The sequence below is a fragment of the Pogonomyrmex barbatus genome, unplaced genomic scaffold, assembly GCF_055798465.1.
Source record: "Pogonomyrmex barbatus isolate J1 unplaced genomic scaffold, ASM5579846v1 scaffold1, whole genome shotgun sequence".
Taxonomy (NCBI): Eukaryota; Metazoa; Arthropoda; class Insecta; order Hymenoptera; family Formicidae; genus Pogonomyrmex; species Pogonomyrmex barbatus.
In genome coordinates this window covers 26643492-26658145 of record NW_028297098.1, presented here as the reverse complement: position 1 = coordinate 26658145, position 14654 = coordinate 26643492, and the positions used below count along the sequence as shown (strand labels likewise).

General features: G+C 31.4%; 4 protein-coding genes and 1 pseudogene across 6 annotated transcripts; all 5 read right to left on the bottom strand.

Moving 5' to 3' along the window:
* Window positions 1–87: 87 nt before the first annotated feature.
* LOC105432038 (4-vinylanisole receptor-like) lies at window positions 88–3150 on the bottom strand. 2 transcript variants are annotated; one of them, XM_089076025.1, is made up of 5 exons: window positions 1836–3138; window positions 1472–1571; window positions 1219–1329; window positions 867–1022; window positions 94–592 (listed from the first exon to the last, which is right to left on the bottom strand). In XM_089076025.1, exons 1-5 carry the CDS (start codon window positions 2633–2635, stop codon window positions 542–544), a joined length of 1218 nt encoding a protein of 405 aa, XP_088932151.1. In that variant the 5' UTR covers window positions 2636–3138; the 3' UTR covers window positions 94–541. The 2 variants fall into 2 exon arrangements, with proteins under 2 accessions (XP_088932146.1, XP_088932151.1); XM_089076020.1 differs by having other exon boundaries at window positions 88–1022; window positions 1836–3150.
* A 1552-nt stretch (window positions 3151–4702) lies between these two features.
* LOC148938316 (uncharacterized) lies at window positions 4703–6236 on the bottom strand (annotated as a pseudogene).
* On the bottom strand, window positions 6134–9517 carry LOC105432455 (odorant receptor 82a-like). The gene is made up of 5 exons (XM_011647278.3): window positions 8322–9517; window positions 7784–7883; window positions 7557–7667; window positions 7119–7274; window positions 6134–6879 (listed from the first exon to the last, which is right to left on the bottom strand). Exons 1-5 carry the CDS (start codon window positions 9113–9115, stop codon window positions 6826–6828), a joined length of 1215 nt encoding a protein of 404 aa, XP_011645580.3. The 5' UTR covers window positions 9116–9517; the 3' UTR covers window positions 6134–6825.
* A 163-nt stretch (window positions 9518–9680) lies between these two features.
* Window positions 9681–11642, bottom strand: LOC105432049 (odorant receptor 10-like). The gene is made up of 5 exons (XM_025219567.2): window positions 10820–11642; window positions 10509–10608; window positions 10186–10296; window positions 9902–10057; window positions 9681–9844 (listed from the first exon to the last, which is right to left on the bottom strand). The coding sequence occupies exons 1-5, from the start codon at window positions 11602–11604 to the stop codon at window positions 9788–9790; spliced, it is 1209 nt and encodes a 402-aa protein (XP_025075352.2). The 5' UTR covers window positions 11605–11642; the 3' UTR covers window positions 9681–9787.
* A 189-nt stretch (window positions 11643–11831) lies between these two features.
* LOC105432059 (odorant receptor 82a-like) lies at window positions 11832–14487 on the bottom strand. 2 transcript variants are annotated; one of them, XM_011646666.3, is made up of 5 exons: window positions 13463–14310; window positions 13140–13239; window positions 12932–13042; window positions 12518–12673; window positions 11832–12292 (listed from the first exon to the last, which is right to left on the bottom strand). In XM_011646666.3, the coding sequence occupies exons 1-5, from the start codon at window positions 14269–14271 to the stop codon at window positions 12233–12235; spliced, it is 1236 nt and encodes a 411-aa protein (XP_011644968.2). In that variant the 5' UTR covers window positions 14272–14310; the 3' UTR covers window positions 11832–12232. The 2 variants fall into 2 exon arrangements, with proteins under 2 accessions (XP_011644968.2, XP_088932247.1); XM_089076121.1 differs by lacking the exons at window positions 11832–12292; window positions 12518–12673 and having other exon boundaries at window positions 12709–13042; window positions 13119–13239; window positions 13463–14487.
* Window positions 14488–14654: the final 167 nt, after the last annotated feature.

The following is a 14654-nucleotide window of genomic DNA, read 5'->3' as shown; positions in this document are numbered from 1 at the left end:
AATCATCATGCTTTCTGTCACACTCTTAGACTTTAATACGGTTACTTTACAAAAAGCAATATGCTTTTGTAAATGATTTATAGTGCCAGACATCAACATGAAAAAGTGCTTGCAGAGCACTGATTGCTTTCGAGAAAGTTTGGTGAACAGCTAATATTGGAATTATCCCGAAATAACTGTGAGTTTATAATATAATCAATTATGGAAAATATCACGAAGACTGTATAAATGCATAAACATGATATTATTAAATATATTTAAATTATAACAATTCTTTCTTGTTTGATTATATTTTTATTATCTTTCTTGTACTGTAAATTTCACAAATAAGTAATCCCTTATAAAATATAGAGATAATAAAAATATCAGGAAAATCACAAAATCTTATGTGTAAATATAAATATAAAAATAATTTAACAACTGACAATCATTATTCTTATTTATATAGTAATTAATTTTTTTTATTAAATTACTTTGAAGATATATTAATTTATTCTATATAAAATATATCTTTGCATATTTCGTAACTTGTTTCATATGATTATGTCAGTGTCCGCAAAAGATTTAAATACGCAATGGAAGTTTTCATTACCTGAAACAACGTGTTCGTGTGTATACGATATAAAAGTAATTATGTTTTACAGATTAAATATATTAACATTTAAAATTTTATAGATTAAATATGTGAATAAATATATAATTAAGTATATGATTATTCTTACAATAAGAGATATAATTTGAAAAAATACAAAAATCTCATTTTTATAAAATAATCAAATTACTTAATCATATAATTAATAAACTATAAGAAAAATATAATTTCTTATTAACAAAATATATAGGAAAAGTATATCTACATTACTTACATCGCCAAAAGTTGCGATAGACAAATGGACTAACTTTCCTGCGGTGATCTTAATCACATTACCCGATCGAGCAATAATCAAAACAAAACCAAGTGCAGTTTTATGATGCAATTTGTACCAATCTGTCATATATGCCATTTCTCCGACTAATTTGCACTATCAAATTATTATAGAATTTGAATTCTTTATAAATAATTAAAAAGATTAGATAATTTAAATTAATAAAGTATATAAAATAGAAATATTCAGTTTTGCTAAAAATGAGACAACTATTTAAGCATTTGTGTATAGTTGAATGTTATATCTTATTTTTATTAATTCAATTAACTTTAAAATATATCCTTTGCTTTACCTGCTCTGTAATAATTTCTCCAATGTAGCAAAATATAAAAATATTAAAAGCCATCGATAAATATACAATAACATAAGATGTTATTTTTGCTTTATCGAGCGTTTCCCAAGCCTAAAAATTAAAAGGCTCATCTTTATATTAAAATCTAGCGATTTTACACATTTTGTAGTGAAATAGCAATGTTTGACTTTTCTTAAATAAGTTACATAGATGCGTTTAATAAGATCTTCATTTTCTTACGTCTCTAGCATACCATAATGGTATAATATCCAAGCAAACACATATTTATCGTGCATCCCATCAATTCTCCGAGAGAAACCTTATGCATAATACTTTCCAGACGTGATATAAAACTGAAACGTATATAGACATGTAGCTATAATGCAATAGAATTTCCTTTGCAAACGGAACATCCGTATCATTGTATGATACTCTTTGTAAATATAATGATAACAAATACTTTTTCTATAATTAAGAAAAAAATAACTTTATTTTTGTCTTAACGAAAGTATTTATTGAAGCAATTAATAATTAATTTAAATTATCTCAATTAAGTCGAAAACTTTAGAACTTATAACTGTATATATATATATATACATACACCTATGTTTAGATACCTCAATATTCTTAGATGATGCTCGACAACAGTTGCCATCTCTTTTTCAGCATGATTTTCCTTTTCTTGGTTCTCAACGAGATCTCGTAGCCACGCGTATAGCACATTCAATTGACCACAGGCGTGCATCGCAAAGACAGCAGCCAAGCTACATGCACCGACGGTAGAAGAACTCACTACGAACGTTGATAAAAACTGTACAACCAACGCGATTTCATTTACAGGACTGAATCTCGTATCGATGATTTTGCTATAGATTGGACATGTCATCGGGTGTGTCGTAAAAGTCTGATTGTTGACGATAATGGTTGCCGTTTTCATCGCCCTGGCTAAACTGAATAGAAATGTACCTCCTTGCATGATTACTCCACAGATTACAGTGATGAAACGACCGAACTTGGCGTAATTCAGCATCACTTCGCGATCGTCTATCTTTTGAATGTTCCTCCAATCTGCTTCCATATGTTGCATTAATTGCCAAATATCATCACTGCGTTTCAGCAACACCCAATAATTTATCGAGCCCATGACCCTGTGAAGTAGCGGTCCAACAGCATTCAGTTTTAGTTTGATATTGTCGTCTTCAAAAAGCACGTAAAATAAACACGGTACCGTTATGGACGCTACCATGGACCAACAAATAATAATTTGAAGAAACACAAAGATTTTCCACAATGAGTTCGACGCGTTTATTTGTGGCCATGCACCGATTGACATAAGAAACCATCGATTCAATTGTAAACTATAATCGTTATGTTTTTTTGATTCATCGCTTTCTGGTGCAGATTTGAAATTCGACATGATTGCTTCACGAAGGCGCACAGTGCACTGCCTTAGACAGGCAATTCATCGTATCAGAGTTGAATGTAGCGCCTGCGCCAACCTTCGCGAAAGTTTCGTGAGCGGTCTCTAACATTAAAATTATTCTTAGAGGGATGTATATTCAATCGATATAATTGTTCGTCGAAGGTTTGTCAATTGTTGTCAGTTTGAAGAAACATCGCGTGTTGTTAGAAATGTAAGCATAGAATTGTATTATAAATGTGCTTTAGCTTAAGCAGCTCTTTTCTTTTTGATTATATGTTTAAGTTATGTTTTTTTTTTAAATTGGTTAAAAGAAAAATTAGTTTTGAGCAACAGAAATTAAAAATTTATATTTTTCAAAAAAAAAGTTATAATAATGGATAAATGAGAAAAATCATAATTGTCTATTCGGAATTGTCATATTTATAAAAATTATTTGAGGTACTGTGGCAAAATGTTCTAGCAAAAATACAAGTGCGTACGCTGATTTCTGAAGAAGTTTGAACATTGATGCATTTTTTTAAATGGAGTATAAAGTTCAAATGGAATATATCGCGTGTGTATTGAATCAATATTTTTTAAATACTTTTTTATGAATTTTGCAAGTAACTTTGTTCGAAGAGGAAAATGACAACATTTTCGTGATTACTTGTAAGGTTCCTCGTCTTCACACTTCTATATCCTTACATACTCCCACAGAGTCACACGTTATATATATATATATATATATATATATATATATATATATATATGCGAAACTGTATAAAAAAATATGAACGTGTGAATCTGTGTACACACACACACACACACACACACACACACACACACATCTTCACTCATATCTTCATACGCTCTCACATCCGCCATACTTTTACATATTCGCATTTACATTTTGATATCTCTATGTCTACGCAAATTCAAACATTCATTTTTTCAAATAGTCACTCTATGCTCATATATTCATATACTTTCATATACGAGCGCTCAGAAATTGTTAAATTTATATATCCTTGAGTAATATATATTTATTAGTCTTATTAAAAAAAGATGTGATATTAGTACAAAATTACCATTTCATTAAAAAATGATGTCAAGTATGCATATCCTATGTTGTCTTCAAAAATTAAGATTAATATATTGTTAAATATACAAATAAGAAAAACTGTTTTAAAATATAAATTTTTTAAATTTTCTATAAAAAATAATGTATTATTGCGCCAGCTATTAGCATTTTAATTGGTTATGGAGAATTAGTTCTTTATAAAATGTATAAAGATAATAAGGATATCAGAAAAATCATAAAAAGTTATATAATGTGTAAATTTAAAAAAAATTTTCAAGTGACAATTATAATTCTTCTAATTGATTTCGTTTATTAAATCTTATTGAGGGCATATTTTTATTTGTTCTATACAAAATATATATTTGAGTATTTCTTAATCTATATTTTATATGATTATGTCGATGTTCGCAAAAGATTTACATATACGACGGAAGTTTTTATTACCTGAAATAAGTGTTTGTCTATATATAATATGAAAGGAAATATGTTCCACATGTTACAGATATATAGATATATGAAAATCTCATAAATCAAATATCTAGTTGAATATATGCTTGTTCTTATGATAAGTGAAACAATCTAATTGAACAATCTCATTTTTATAAGATGTAAATAGAACATAATTAATAAACAAGGAAAATGTGATTTTTTTATTAATAAAACGTGAAAAACCACATATATCTGCAATACTTACATTATCAAAAGTTGCGATAGACAAATGAATTAACTTTCCCACGGTGATCTTAATCACGTTACTTGATCAAGCAATAATCAAAACGAGACCAAGAGTTTTATGATGCAATTTGTCAAATATGCCATTTCTTCCGACAAGTTTATACTATCAGTTATTATAGAATTTTAACTTTTTATGAGTAATTAAAAAGTTGAAATAATTAGAATTAATAAAAGTGTTAAAAAAACAGAAATATTTACAGTTTTGCAAAAAATGAGATTATATTTTAGAATTTTTTGTGTTATATGTAATAATTGAATATTATGTCTTATTTTTTTTTTTTAAGTATTAATTCAATGAATTTTATAATATATTTTGATTTGTAATATACCTGTTCTGTGACAATCTCCCCAATATAACAATATATAAAGATATTGAAACTCATCGATAAATATACAATAATATATTATTTTTGCTTTATCAAGTGTTTCCCAAACCTAAAAATTAAAGCATAGGCTTATTTTTATTTTGTAATTTATTTCAAGTTTCAATATAATTTGTAATGTAATAGCAATGTTTGATCTTTCATAAATAAATTATAGGTTTGTCTAATAAGATATCTTTATTTTCTTATCTCTCTCTTTAGCATACCATAATGGTATAATATCCAAGCAGGCACAAATTTATCGTACATCCTATCAATTTTCCAAGAGAAACCTTATTCATAATACTTTCTAGACGTGATATAAAACTGAAATGATGTATATAGATGTATAACTATAGTAACGAATTTTCTTTGCAAACGAAACATTCGTATATTATAATAATGCACCTTATGAATAAAATGACGAGAAATTCTTTCTTAATAATTTAAAAAAAGAAAATCAATTATTTTCTTTTAAAGAAAATATTTATCTAAATGATTTTAATTAATAATTATTTCAAAGTACTTCAAATAAGCTAAAAAGTTAATTAAAAGAGCTACTTAGAATGTGAATTTTAAAATAATTAAATGTTTACGTTTAGATACCTCATTAGTCTTAGGTGATGCTCGACGATAATAGCCAATTTTTGTTCAATTATATAGTTTCCCTCTCTTGATTCTCAACGAGATCTCGCAGCCACGCGTAAAGCACATATTCAATTGACCACAGGCGTGCATCGCAAAGACAGCAGCCAAGCTGCATGCACCGACGATAGAACAACTCGTTACGATTGTTGATAAGAACTGTAGAACCAAAGCGATTTCGTTCACAGGACTGAATCTTGCGTCGATGATTTTGCTATAAACCGGACATGTCATCGAATGTAAAAATCTCGTTGCCGACGATAATGGTTGCAGTTTTCATCGCTTGGGCTATACTGAAAAGAAATGCACCTCCCTGCATGATCACCCGACAAGTTATGGTGATGAAACGACCGAACTTGGCGTACTTCAGCATCACCTCGCGATCATTTATGTTTCGTATGATCCGCCAATTTGCTTTCATGTGTTGCATTAATTGACAAATATGGTCGCTGCGCGTAAGCAAGCAAGCCCAATAATTTATCGAGCCCGTGACTCTATGAAGCAACGGCCCAATAGCATTTAATTTCAGCTTGATATTGACTTTTTCAAAAAACACGAATAACGAACGAACACGGTATCATTATGCATGCTATCAGGAATGAACAAATAATAATTTGTAGCACAAAAATTTTCCACAATGAACTAGACACGTTTATTTGTAACCCTGCACCGCTTGAAAAACCATCGATTGTAATCTATAATCGTTATTGGCTTGAGAAACCATCAATTGTAAACTATAATCGTTATGCTTTTTTGATACACCGCTTTCTGGTGCAGATTTGAAATTTAACATGTTTACTTCACAAAAGCGCGCAGTGCACTGCCTTAGACAGGCAATTCTCAGTATTAGAGTTGATTACAGAGAAGCGCCTGCGCTAACTTTTACAAAAGTTTCGTGTACGGTCTCTAATATTTTAATCATTCGGGAAGGTATGTATATTCAATCGATAAAACTGTTCATCGAAAGTTTCTATTGTCAATTGTTTTCGAAAACATTGCGTGTTATGAGAAGAAGTGTATTCATAGGAGTGGTAGCATATGCTTTAACCAGCTCTTTTTTCTTCAATTTTATATTTAAGCTATGTTTCAATATTTCTTTAGATACTTTGTTTTTTATCAACTCGCAAGAGATTGTGTTCAAATAGGAAATACGATACTACACTTTTGTAGCTGCGCGTGTAAGTTTCAAAAGTTATTAAATTTTGATTATCATTATTTTAGTTTTAGGAAAATCTTCAGGAATACTTTTTGTATTTTTAAAAAAATCTAATAGCAAGAAATTCTTTTTATGATATAATTCTTATCTTAAGAAATTGTTTATTTAACATCTATTTGAAAAACTCCATGTGTGTATCTTATAATGTTCTAATTATCTACATTTTTCATGCAATTATTGTACGTAACATATTTAAATATGCCAAGGAAGTTTTGATTATCTGAAACAAAATTCTTTTGCAATACAAATTTGACCTAATTTTCATGATACAATTTTGATCTATTGTTGATAATAACGTTAATATTTGTTTTAATAGTACATTATATATTAAATAATCAAGCCATTATAAGATTATTATAACAATTTATAAACAAAAAGAGGGAATTCTTAACATTTTTATTTAATTATTTATTTAATTATTTATTTATTTTTAATAATTATGATACATGTGTTACTTACATCGCCGAAGGTTGATATGGATAATTGAAATAACTTTCCTGCAGTTATCTTGACGATGTGACTCGATTGCATGATTATTAAAATGAGACTGAGCGCTGTTTTACGAGGCAATTTATACCAATTGGTCATATATGCTATTTCTCCAACGTTTTTACACTAATAATTAATAATAAATAAATAAATAAATAAAAATATTTATGAATTTCTGTCAAATATGCAAAAACTTTGAAATGATAAAGTGATTAAATGAAAGAATACTTTATATATTTAAATATAATTATTTTATTTCTTTAAAAATATAACAATTAGTTATAAATAATTAAATGTTCAATAATTTGTATACATTTAATGAGATAATGATATATTATATTTCGTAAATAATTAAGTTGAGAAAGTTTTTCAAATATTAATATTTTTTAAGATTTTTTAGGATATTACCTGTTCCGCGAGAACTTCACCGATGTAACAAAATATAAATATATTGAAACTCATCGACACATATGTAATGATATATGATAATATTTTTACTGCATCGAATGCAGCCCAATTCTAGAAAATCAATTGGCAACTTTATTTAAAAAAATGAGATTAATCTGTTTTTGTGGCATCTCAGTTATGTGTTATATTTATAGTATTAATGACAAATTTATATATTTTTATCATACCATGATAGAGTAATATCCAAGTAAACACATATTCAACGTGCATCCCATTAATTCTGCTAGACAAGCTTTATGCATAATACTTTCTATTTGTGCTACAAAACTGAAACATATCTACAATATAATTACAATATTTTTGGGCAGGATGGCATGCCCTCTTTGTAAAATTTATTTTAGATGATCTAAGATTTATACTAGGATATAGAATAGAATGTTATTTATACTTTTATATGCCATGAAATATAAAAAATATACATGAAACACATAAATCATATTAAATTATTTCACGTTTTATAAATTATCTAAATTGATTTAAAAATAAAATAAATTTGAATGCAAATTTTTCTTTCTTATACATATTTATATTATTATCTTTCCTATATTCTTTCTTATACATATTTATATTTGTGATAGTTTAAATTTAAAGAAAACTGTCAGTTCGTCATGCAACAGTGAAAATATTGACTTGTCTCTGATAATAAAAAGCAATTCGCACAAATACACAGCAATCAAAGTTCAATACCTGAGCCAAGTTAAATACCTGAGGATTCTCCAATGATGCTCCACAATAACAGCTAATTTTTGTTCTGCTTCATCAATTTTCTCTTCTTCAGCAAGCTCGCTCAACCACATATACAATACGTTCAGCTGACCACAAGCGTGCATCGCGAAGACGATAGCGAGACTGCAAATAGCCACTGTAGAGGAAGCTACCACAAATGCCGACAACAATTGTATACTCAGCAGGATCTCGTTCGCAGGGCTAAATCTCGCGTCAATGATTTTACTGTACATTGGACACGTCATCGGATACATCTTGAAAGTTTCATTGCCGACTGTGACAGTTACTTTCATCGCTCTGACAGCGGTGAAGGCGAACGTGCAGCCGTGCATGAATATCGCGCATAATCCGGCCATGAAGCGGCCGATTTTCGCATATTGCAGCATTACTTCGCGATTGTCGATTCTCCGAATGAATTCCCAATCCGTCTCCATGTGCCGTATGCAATGGTGAATGTCCTTTTTGCGCGTGAGTAATATCCAGTAATTTATGGATCCCATGGTTCTGTGAATCAGCGGAACGAGAGTTATTAACTTAATCTCAATGTTTTCTTTCTCGAACCACACGTACAATACGCATGGTATTGTAATAACCGCTACCGCGGTTGAAAATATAAAGATTTGCATCGACACCACGATTTTTTTTATTCTGCTTGACGCGCCTGCCTGCGGCCAAGCACCGAGCGACAGGAGGAACCATCGATTTAATTGTATACTATAGTCATTGCAATTTTCGAATTCGGTATTTATTAGAATACGTTTCGAATCGCTCATGATCGCTTTGCGGAAGCGACTGATACAATAATCGTTTGAAGCTCGAGCTAGAAATATATTCGAAAACACGCCTGCGCCAACTTGTGGAAAAGTTTGGTGGACCGTTCACTTTAGGGCTTTGCCCTAAGAAGAATACGCGCATGCGTATTCAATCAATAAGCGTTCTTTACACTAAGGCTGTCAGTTTGACAAAGGATAGCGTCCTGTGTGGAACGCAATATTTCTACAAGAGTGATAAGGAATTTCTGATTTCTTATCGTCTTAAATTACTTTATTTATCAAGAATTTATCAAGTAAAAATTATAAAATGTGATAAATTAGTTTTTAAAATGAAATTTTTAAGGTAATAATTAAAATAAGAGGATAGATAACATTAGGAATGGATGTAACAGTATACATATGTTGCAGAGAAATATTAATTAATTCTATTTTTATATTTTTTGACAATATCTATATTTATATTATATTTTTTAATAATATTTGTTATTTGTTTAAGAAATAAATTTTTATTTATTGTTGTATGTTTGAGATTTAAACAATGATAATATTGTAAATAATAGATATTTTATATTTTATTCATAATTTATTTAATTTATTAAATATAATACAAAGTTATGATGGCAGCTAGAGAATTTGCTAATGTTTTGTATAAAATGATGTAATTATTAACATCTAAGAAGCTGTCATAGTGCGAAGCATATTTAGATATATCATGGAGGTTTTCATCACCTGAAATATTTCGTAAAAATATTAGACTAAAAAAGCAAGACATATATGTATACTCACATCACCGAAAGTTGCGATAGAAAGATGAACTAATTTTCCTGCAGTCAATTTAATCACCGTACTTGAGCGGGAAATAATTAAAATTAGCCCACGAGCCGTTTTATAAGGTAAACGATACCAGTTCGTCATATAAGCTATTTCTCCTACTTGTTTACACTATTACAATTATTTATGAAAAATTTTAAATCACATACATTTAGCTCTTGTTTTAAACTTATATTCTAATAATATTGCAATAATATTATAGATATGATAACTTTAACTTTATGATTTGTATATTTTACCTGTTCCGTGAGTACTTCACCGATATAACAGAATATAAAAATGTTGAAACTCATGGAAATGTATATTATCATATAAGCTATTGACGTCTTTTTCTCAATTACATTCCATCCCTGGAAAAATTTCGAATGACAAGTTATAATACGTAATTATTAATAAGAATATTGTAATTTTAATTAATGATATAAGATGAATGTAGAATTTTTTCTGCGACTAATTATTTTTTATGTGCACGTTTTTCACACTGCAATTAATTTCAAATGAAAGATTTCACAATGCCGATGTGTCTTAATTATATATTCACCTTTTTAACTTTTTAGCATACCGTAATGACGTAATATCCGAGCATACATAAGTTAAATGTACATCCTAATAATTCCACAAAACATATTTGATTCAAAAGTGCCTCCATACGCGCCACAAAACTGTAAATAGCTCAAATTATATATTGTTACGCATATTATTTTTGAAGCTTAATTTGCAAAACTTCATTAATTCGAAATTAGGAGAAAGAAAGAAAGAGACAACAGGACAAATTATTGAACCAGCATGGGAAACGGAAAATCATAATATAAAAATTTTTATTTTCGATATATCAAGAAAGAATATCAACCGAGATATTTTACATTTATTTACCTTAAAACTCTTAGATGATGCTCTACGATAATCGCCAATCGACGTTGTACCGTGTCTTCCTGCCTCCGGTCGTCCAGCTGATCTAGCCATCTCATCAGCACATTCAACTGACCGCACGCGTGCATCGCAAACACCGCCGCGAGACTGCAGGCGCCGACCGTGACGGAATTGACGACGATGCTCGAGATGAGCTGCAGCGTTAACGCGATCTCACCCGCTGGACTCTGCGTGGTGTCCATGAATTTGCTGTACGAGGGACACGGTAACACGTGCACCGACACGCTCACATTGTCGATAATTTCAAACGTCGGTGTCGTGCCTTGCAGCACGCTGTGTGAGAATACGCCGCCATGCATGAAAATTGCACAAAGCCCGGCGACGAAACGGCCAACCTTGGCGTACCTCAACATCACTTGCCGATCTTCGATTTTGGTCACCGTTCGCCAGTCGGCTCTCATGTGCTGCACGCAACGGCGTATGTCACGGCTGCGAAATAATAGAGAAAAATAATTCATGCCACCCATGCACCAGTGGCTCAATGGACCCACAGCTCTCAGCTTCTTGTGCACATCGGTCTCCTCGAACAGAATGTTTAGGATGCACGGCACAACAGTATAAGCAATCAGAGAGTAGCAGATGATTATCAGTATCGTCGAAATCACCTTCTCTTTGATCGTTGTTGTAGATGAACTTGGCCAAGCGCCTACAGGTTTCAGGAACCAACGATTCAATTGAATGCTATAATCGCTCGCGTCCTTATCCGACTTGACAGGTTCCATGATCATTCACAGAAAACGCGGATGCTACTGACTTGACTACTAGACGCGCGTGCAATTGACAGGAAGTGGCGCCTGCGCCAGCGAGTAGACTATGCTACTTGATAGATAATAATAGGATATTTGTGCGTCTCGCGAGTCGATCGATACTCATCGAGTACGCTGCACTGTTTGAAAGGGTATGGGTTGTCGTGCAAAGGAATTGACTATGAAATGCATGCATTCGCAAAAGTATCAATTTATTGCTTCTCAAAACATATGAGAAATTGTGATTCTTTTGTATTTGATGTAGATAGACATCCATGTAAATTTTACTTGGTGCCATTTGTGTTTTTCGGAAATATTTATAAATTACGAAGAAAATATTTTCTCTTTTGAAATAACCATAAAGACCATAAAGAAGGCAAGTACTTTTAAAATCTCTTTTCTTTTGTAAGAGACATTAATCTTAATGTTAAGAAAAATTTTTTATTGGATAAAATGCAACATTGTTGTGTGTTTTTAAATAGTATTGTATCCAGTATACGTATTTACAATTATTATTTTATTTATTAAATATATTTTCTATATTTTTATTATGTCACATCTGTTCTATACAAAATATATTCATGACATACGTTTATCAATTTAACGTAGCTCACGTGGCAGGAGTCATCGTTCTTAATATATTTAAATATACCATAGAAGTCTTAATTACCTGAAACAACAAGGTCTTCCTTCCTATTTACAACATAGTTAATCATATTTTGAAAATTTGCGAACACTAAAATATCTGAATGTGTAAATCACTTAAAAAATCATGAATAAAGAGAAAACGTGGAGAAACGCTTTATAATAATTTAAAAATATAACATAAAGAAATGTATTAAATTTTTATTAATACAATGTCATTACGAATAAGATATACATGTTTTTTACTTACATCACCAAAAGTTGCGACAGACAATTGAAATAATTTACCAGCAGTAATTTTGATAACATTACTCGATCGCGCTATTATCAAAATGAGACCAAGAGCAGTTTTGTGCGGTAAATCGTACCAATTAATCATATATGCCTTTTCACCAACATTTTTGCACTAATAAATAAATATGTTTATAAATTAATATAAATATTCTAAAGCGTAAATAAATTAATATAAATTTTCTATAAGGATTTCTCTGATATCTTTAAAAATGTAGGAAAAATATTAAGAAATATTACGGTAGCTATACAAAGCTTTATAAATTTATATTATATTGCAAATAATTCAAATATTGGTTATATATATAACTAGCAATATTTTTGAATATGATACGGATACTTTTAAATATTTATCGCAGTTTCGAGAAATTACCTGTTCCGTGAGAATCTCACCGATGTAACAAAATATAAAAATATTGAAAGCCATAGATATGTATACGATAATGTAAGATGTTATTTTTGCTGCATCAAAATCACTCCAATTCTGGAAAATCGAAGATTACATTTAATATTTTACAAATAAAAAAATTGCAAAGCGTCTCTACTAATAATATATTCACCTTTTCAGGTCTTTAGCATACCGTAATAGAATAATACGCAAGTAAACACATATTCATCGTGCATCCCACCAATTCCACAAGACAGATGTTTTGCATGATATTCTCCATGCGCGATATAAAACTGAAAGACATACATAGAGACCTGCATTTTTTTACATTCAACACAGAACATTTGTTCACATTTGTTGAATGTCTAAATACATACTTCATAGAAAAATTAAAAATACAAAATTAAAAATATAGTTTTGCCGATAACATAAATGTTTAACACGTGCCTCTTTAAATAAAATAAAAATAATGTCTTACAATAAGAACGTAACGTAATCGTCTCTTAAATAAAATACCTCAGCACCCTTAAATGATGCTCCACGATAGTGGCCAGCTTCTGTTCAGCAAAATCGTTTCCCTTATCGTCTTCCGCGACAAGATTATTCAACCATGAGAACAACATGCTCAGCTGACCGCAAGCGTGCATCGCGAAAACCGCCGCGAGGCTGCAGGCGCCCACCGTGATTGAATTCACTATAAAACACGACAGCAACTCCACGGCTAACATGATCTCGTTCACGGGGCTGAATCTTGTATCGATGAATTTGCTGTATATCGGACAGGTCATTGGGTGCATCAACATGGTCTCGTTACCGACAACGATGGGCACAGATGTCATCGCCTTGGCTATGGTGAAGAGGAACGTCCCGCTCTGCATAAATACCGCGCAAAATCCGGCGACGAAACGGCCGATCTTCGCGTATCGCAGCATCACGTTCTGATCGTCGGTTCTGTAAATCAGTCTCCAGTCCGTCTCCATGTGCTGCACGCATTTGCGGATGTCGTCGCTGCGCGCAAGGAGCAGCCAATAATTAATCGTACCCATGATCCAGTGGCTCAATGGACCCATCACGCTCAACTTCATCTGGACGTCTTTCTCTTCCAACGACACGTACAACAAGCATGGCACCATGACGATCGCTATGAGGAACAAGCAAGCGAGAACGTGGGCTTGCAGGGAGACTTTCTCCACCGTCGTCGACGTGCTCGCTCGTGGCCATGCTGCGATCGGCATTAGAAACCAACGTGTAAGCTGAAGACTGTAATCGTTATTACTTTGATATGTGAATTTCATACTCGTCGGTATACGCTCAGAGTACGTCATGATTGCTTCGCGGAGGCGCAAAGTGCACTGACTGCGGCGAACGATGCACCGACTAGAGTTGTGTTCGAACGAGCGCGTGCGCAAATCTTTAGAGTAACGAAGGGTAATGTGTGCTTCCTGACAGAAACGCATCTGATCGATAATTGCTACTCATGGAAACATAGCGTTGACCGTTTGGGCGGAAAGAATATATGGAAATCATATAAAGAATGGGAGATCGTTTCTGTTGTTTTTTTTTTTGTCAGTATCAGGAAATATATAAATTGCAATTTGGTGCCTGTGTATAAGATATGTTGGAGAAGAGCATAAAGTCGTCATTTAATCAGGTATTCCAATAGCTATAGAATCGATATATTTAATTCTATTTATAATAGATATTAATA

What these genes read in the sequence shown, in the direction of transcription:
- LOC105432038 (XM_089076020.1), bottom strand. Translation starts at nt 2,635, where the DNA reads ATGTCGAATTTCAAATCTGCACCAGAAAGCGATGAATCAAAAAAACAT. An exon ending in CATCATCTAAGAATATTGAG is followed by an intron (nt 1,572 to 1,835) that starts GTATCTAAACAT and finishes TATACGTTTCAG; the next exon opens with TTTTATATCACGTCTGGAAA. An exon ending in TTGGATATTATACCATTATG is followed by an intron (nt 1,330 to 1,471) that starts GTATGCTAGAGA and finishes TTTAATTTTTAG; the next exon opens with GCTTGGGAAACGCTCGATAA.
- LOC105432455 (XM_011647278.3), bottom strand. Translation starts at nt 9,115, where the DNA reads ATGAGCGATTCGAAACGTATTCTAATAAATACCGAATTCGAAAATTGC. An exon ending in TTGGATATTACTCTATCATG is followed by an intron (nt 7,668 to 7,783) that starts GTATGATAAAAA and finishes TTGATTTTCTAG; the next exon opens with AATTGGGCTGCATTCGATGC. An exon ending in CCATATCAACCTTCGGCGAT is followed by an intron (nt 6,880 to 7,118) that starts GTAAGTAACACA and finishes ATTTTGTTTCAG; the next exon opens with ATAATCAAAACTTCCTTGGC.
- LOC105432049 (XM_025219567.2), bottom strand. Translation starts at nt 11,604, where the DNA reads ATGATCATGGAACCTGTCAAGTCGGATAAGGACGCGAGCGATTATAGC. An exon ending in GTGAAGTACTCACGGAACAG is followed by an intron (nt 10,058 to 10,185) that starts GTAAAATATACA and finishes TAATTGTAATAG; the next exon opens with TGTAAACAAGTAGGAGAAAT. An exon ending in CTATCGCAACTTTCGGTGAT is followed by an intron (nt 9,845 to 9,901) that starts GTGAGTATACAT and finishes GAAATATTTCAG; the next exon opens with GTGATGAAAACCTCCATGAT.
- LOC105432059 (XM_011646666.3), bottom strand. Translation starts at nt 14,271, where the DNA reads ATGACGTACTCTGAGCGTATACCGACGAGTATGAAATTCACATATCAA. An exon ending in CATCATTTAAGGGTGCTGAG is followed by an intron (nt 13,240 to 13,462) that starts GTATTTTATTTA and finishes TATGTCTTTCAG; the next exon opens with TTTTATATCGCGCATGGAGA. An exon ending in CTGTCGCAACTTTTGGTGAT is followed by an intron (nt 12,293 to 12,517) that starts GTAAGTAAAAAA and finishes TTGTTGTTTCAG; the next exon opens with GTAATTAAGACTTCTATGGT.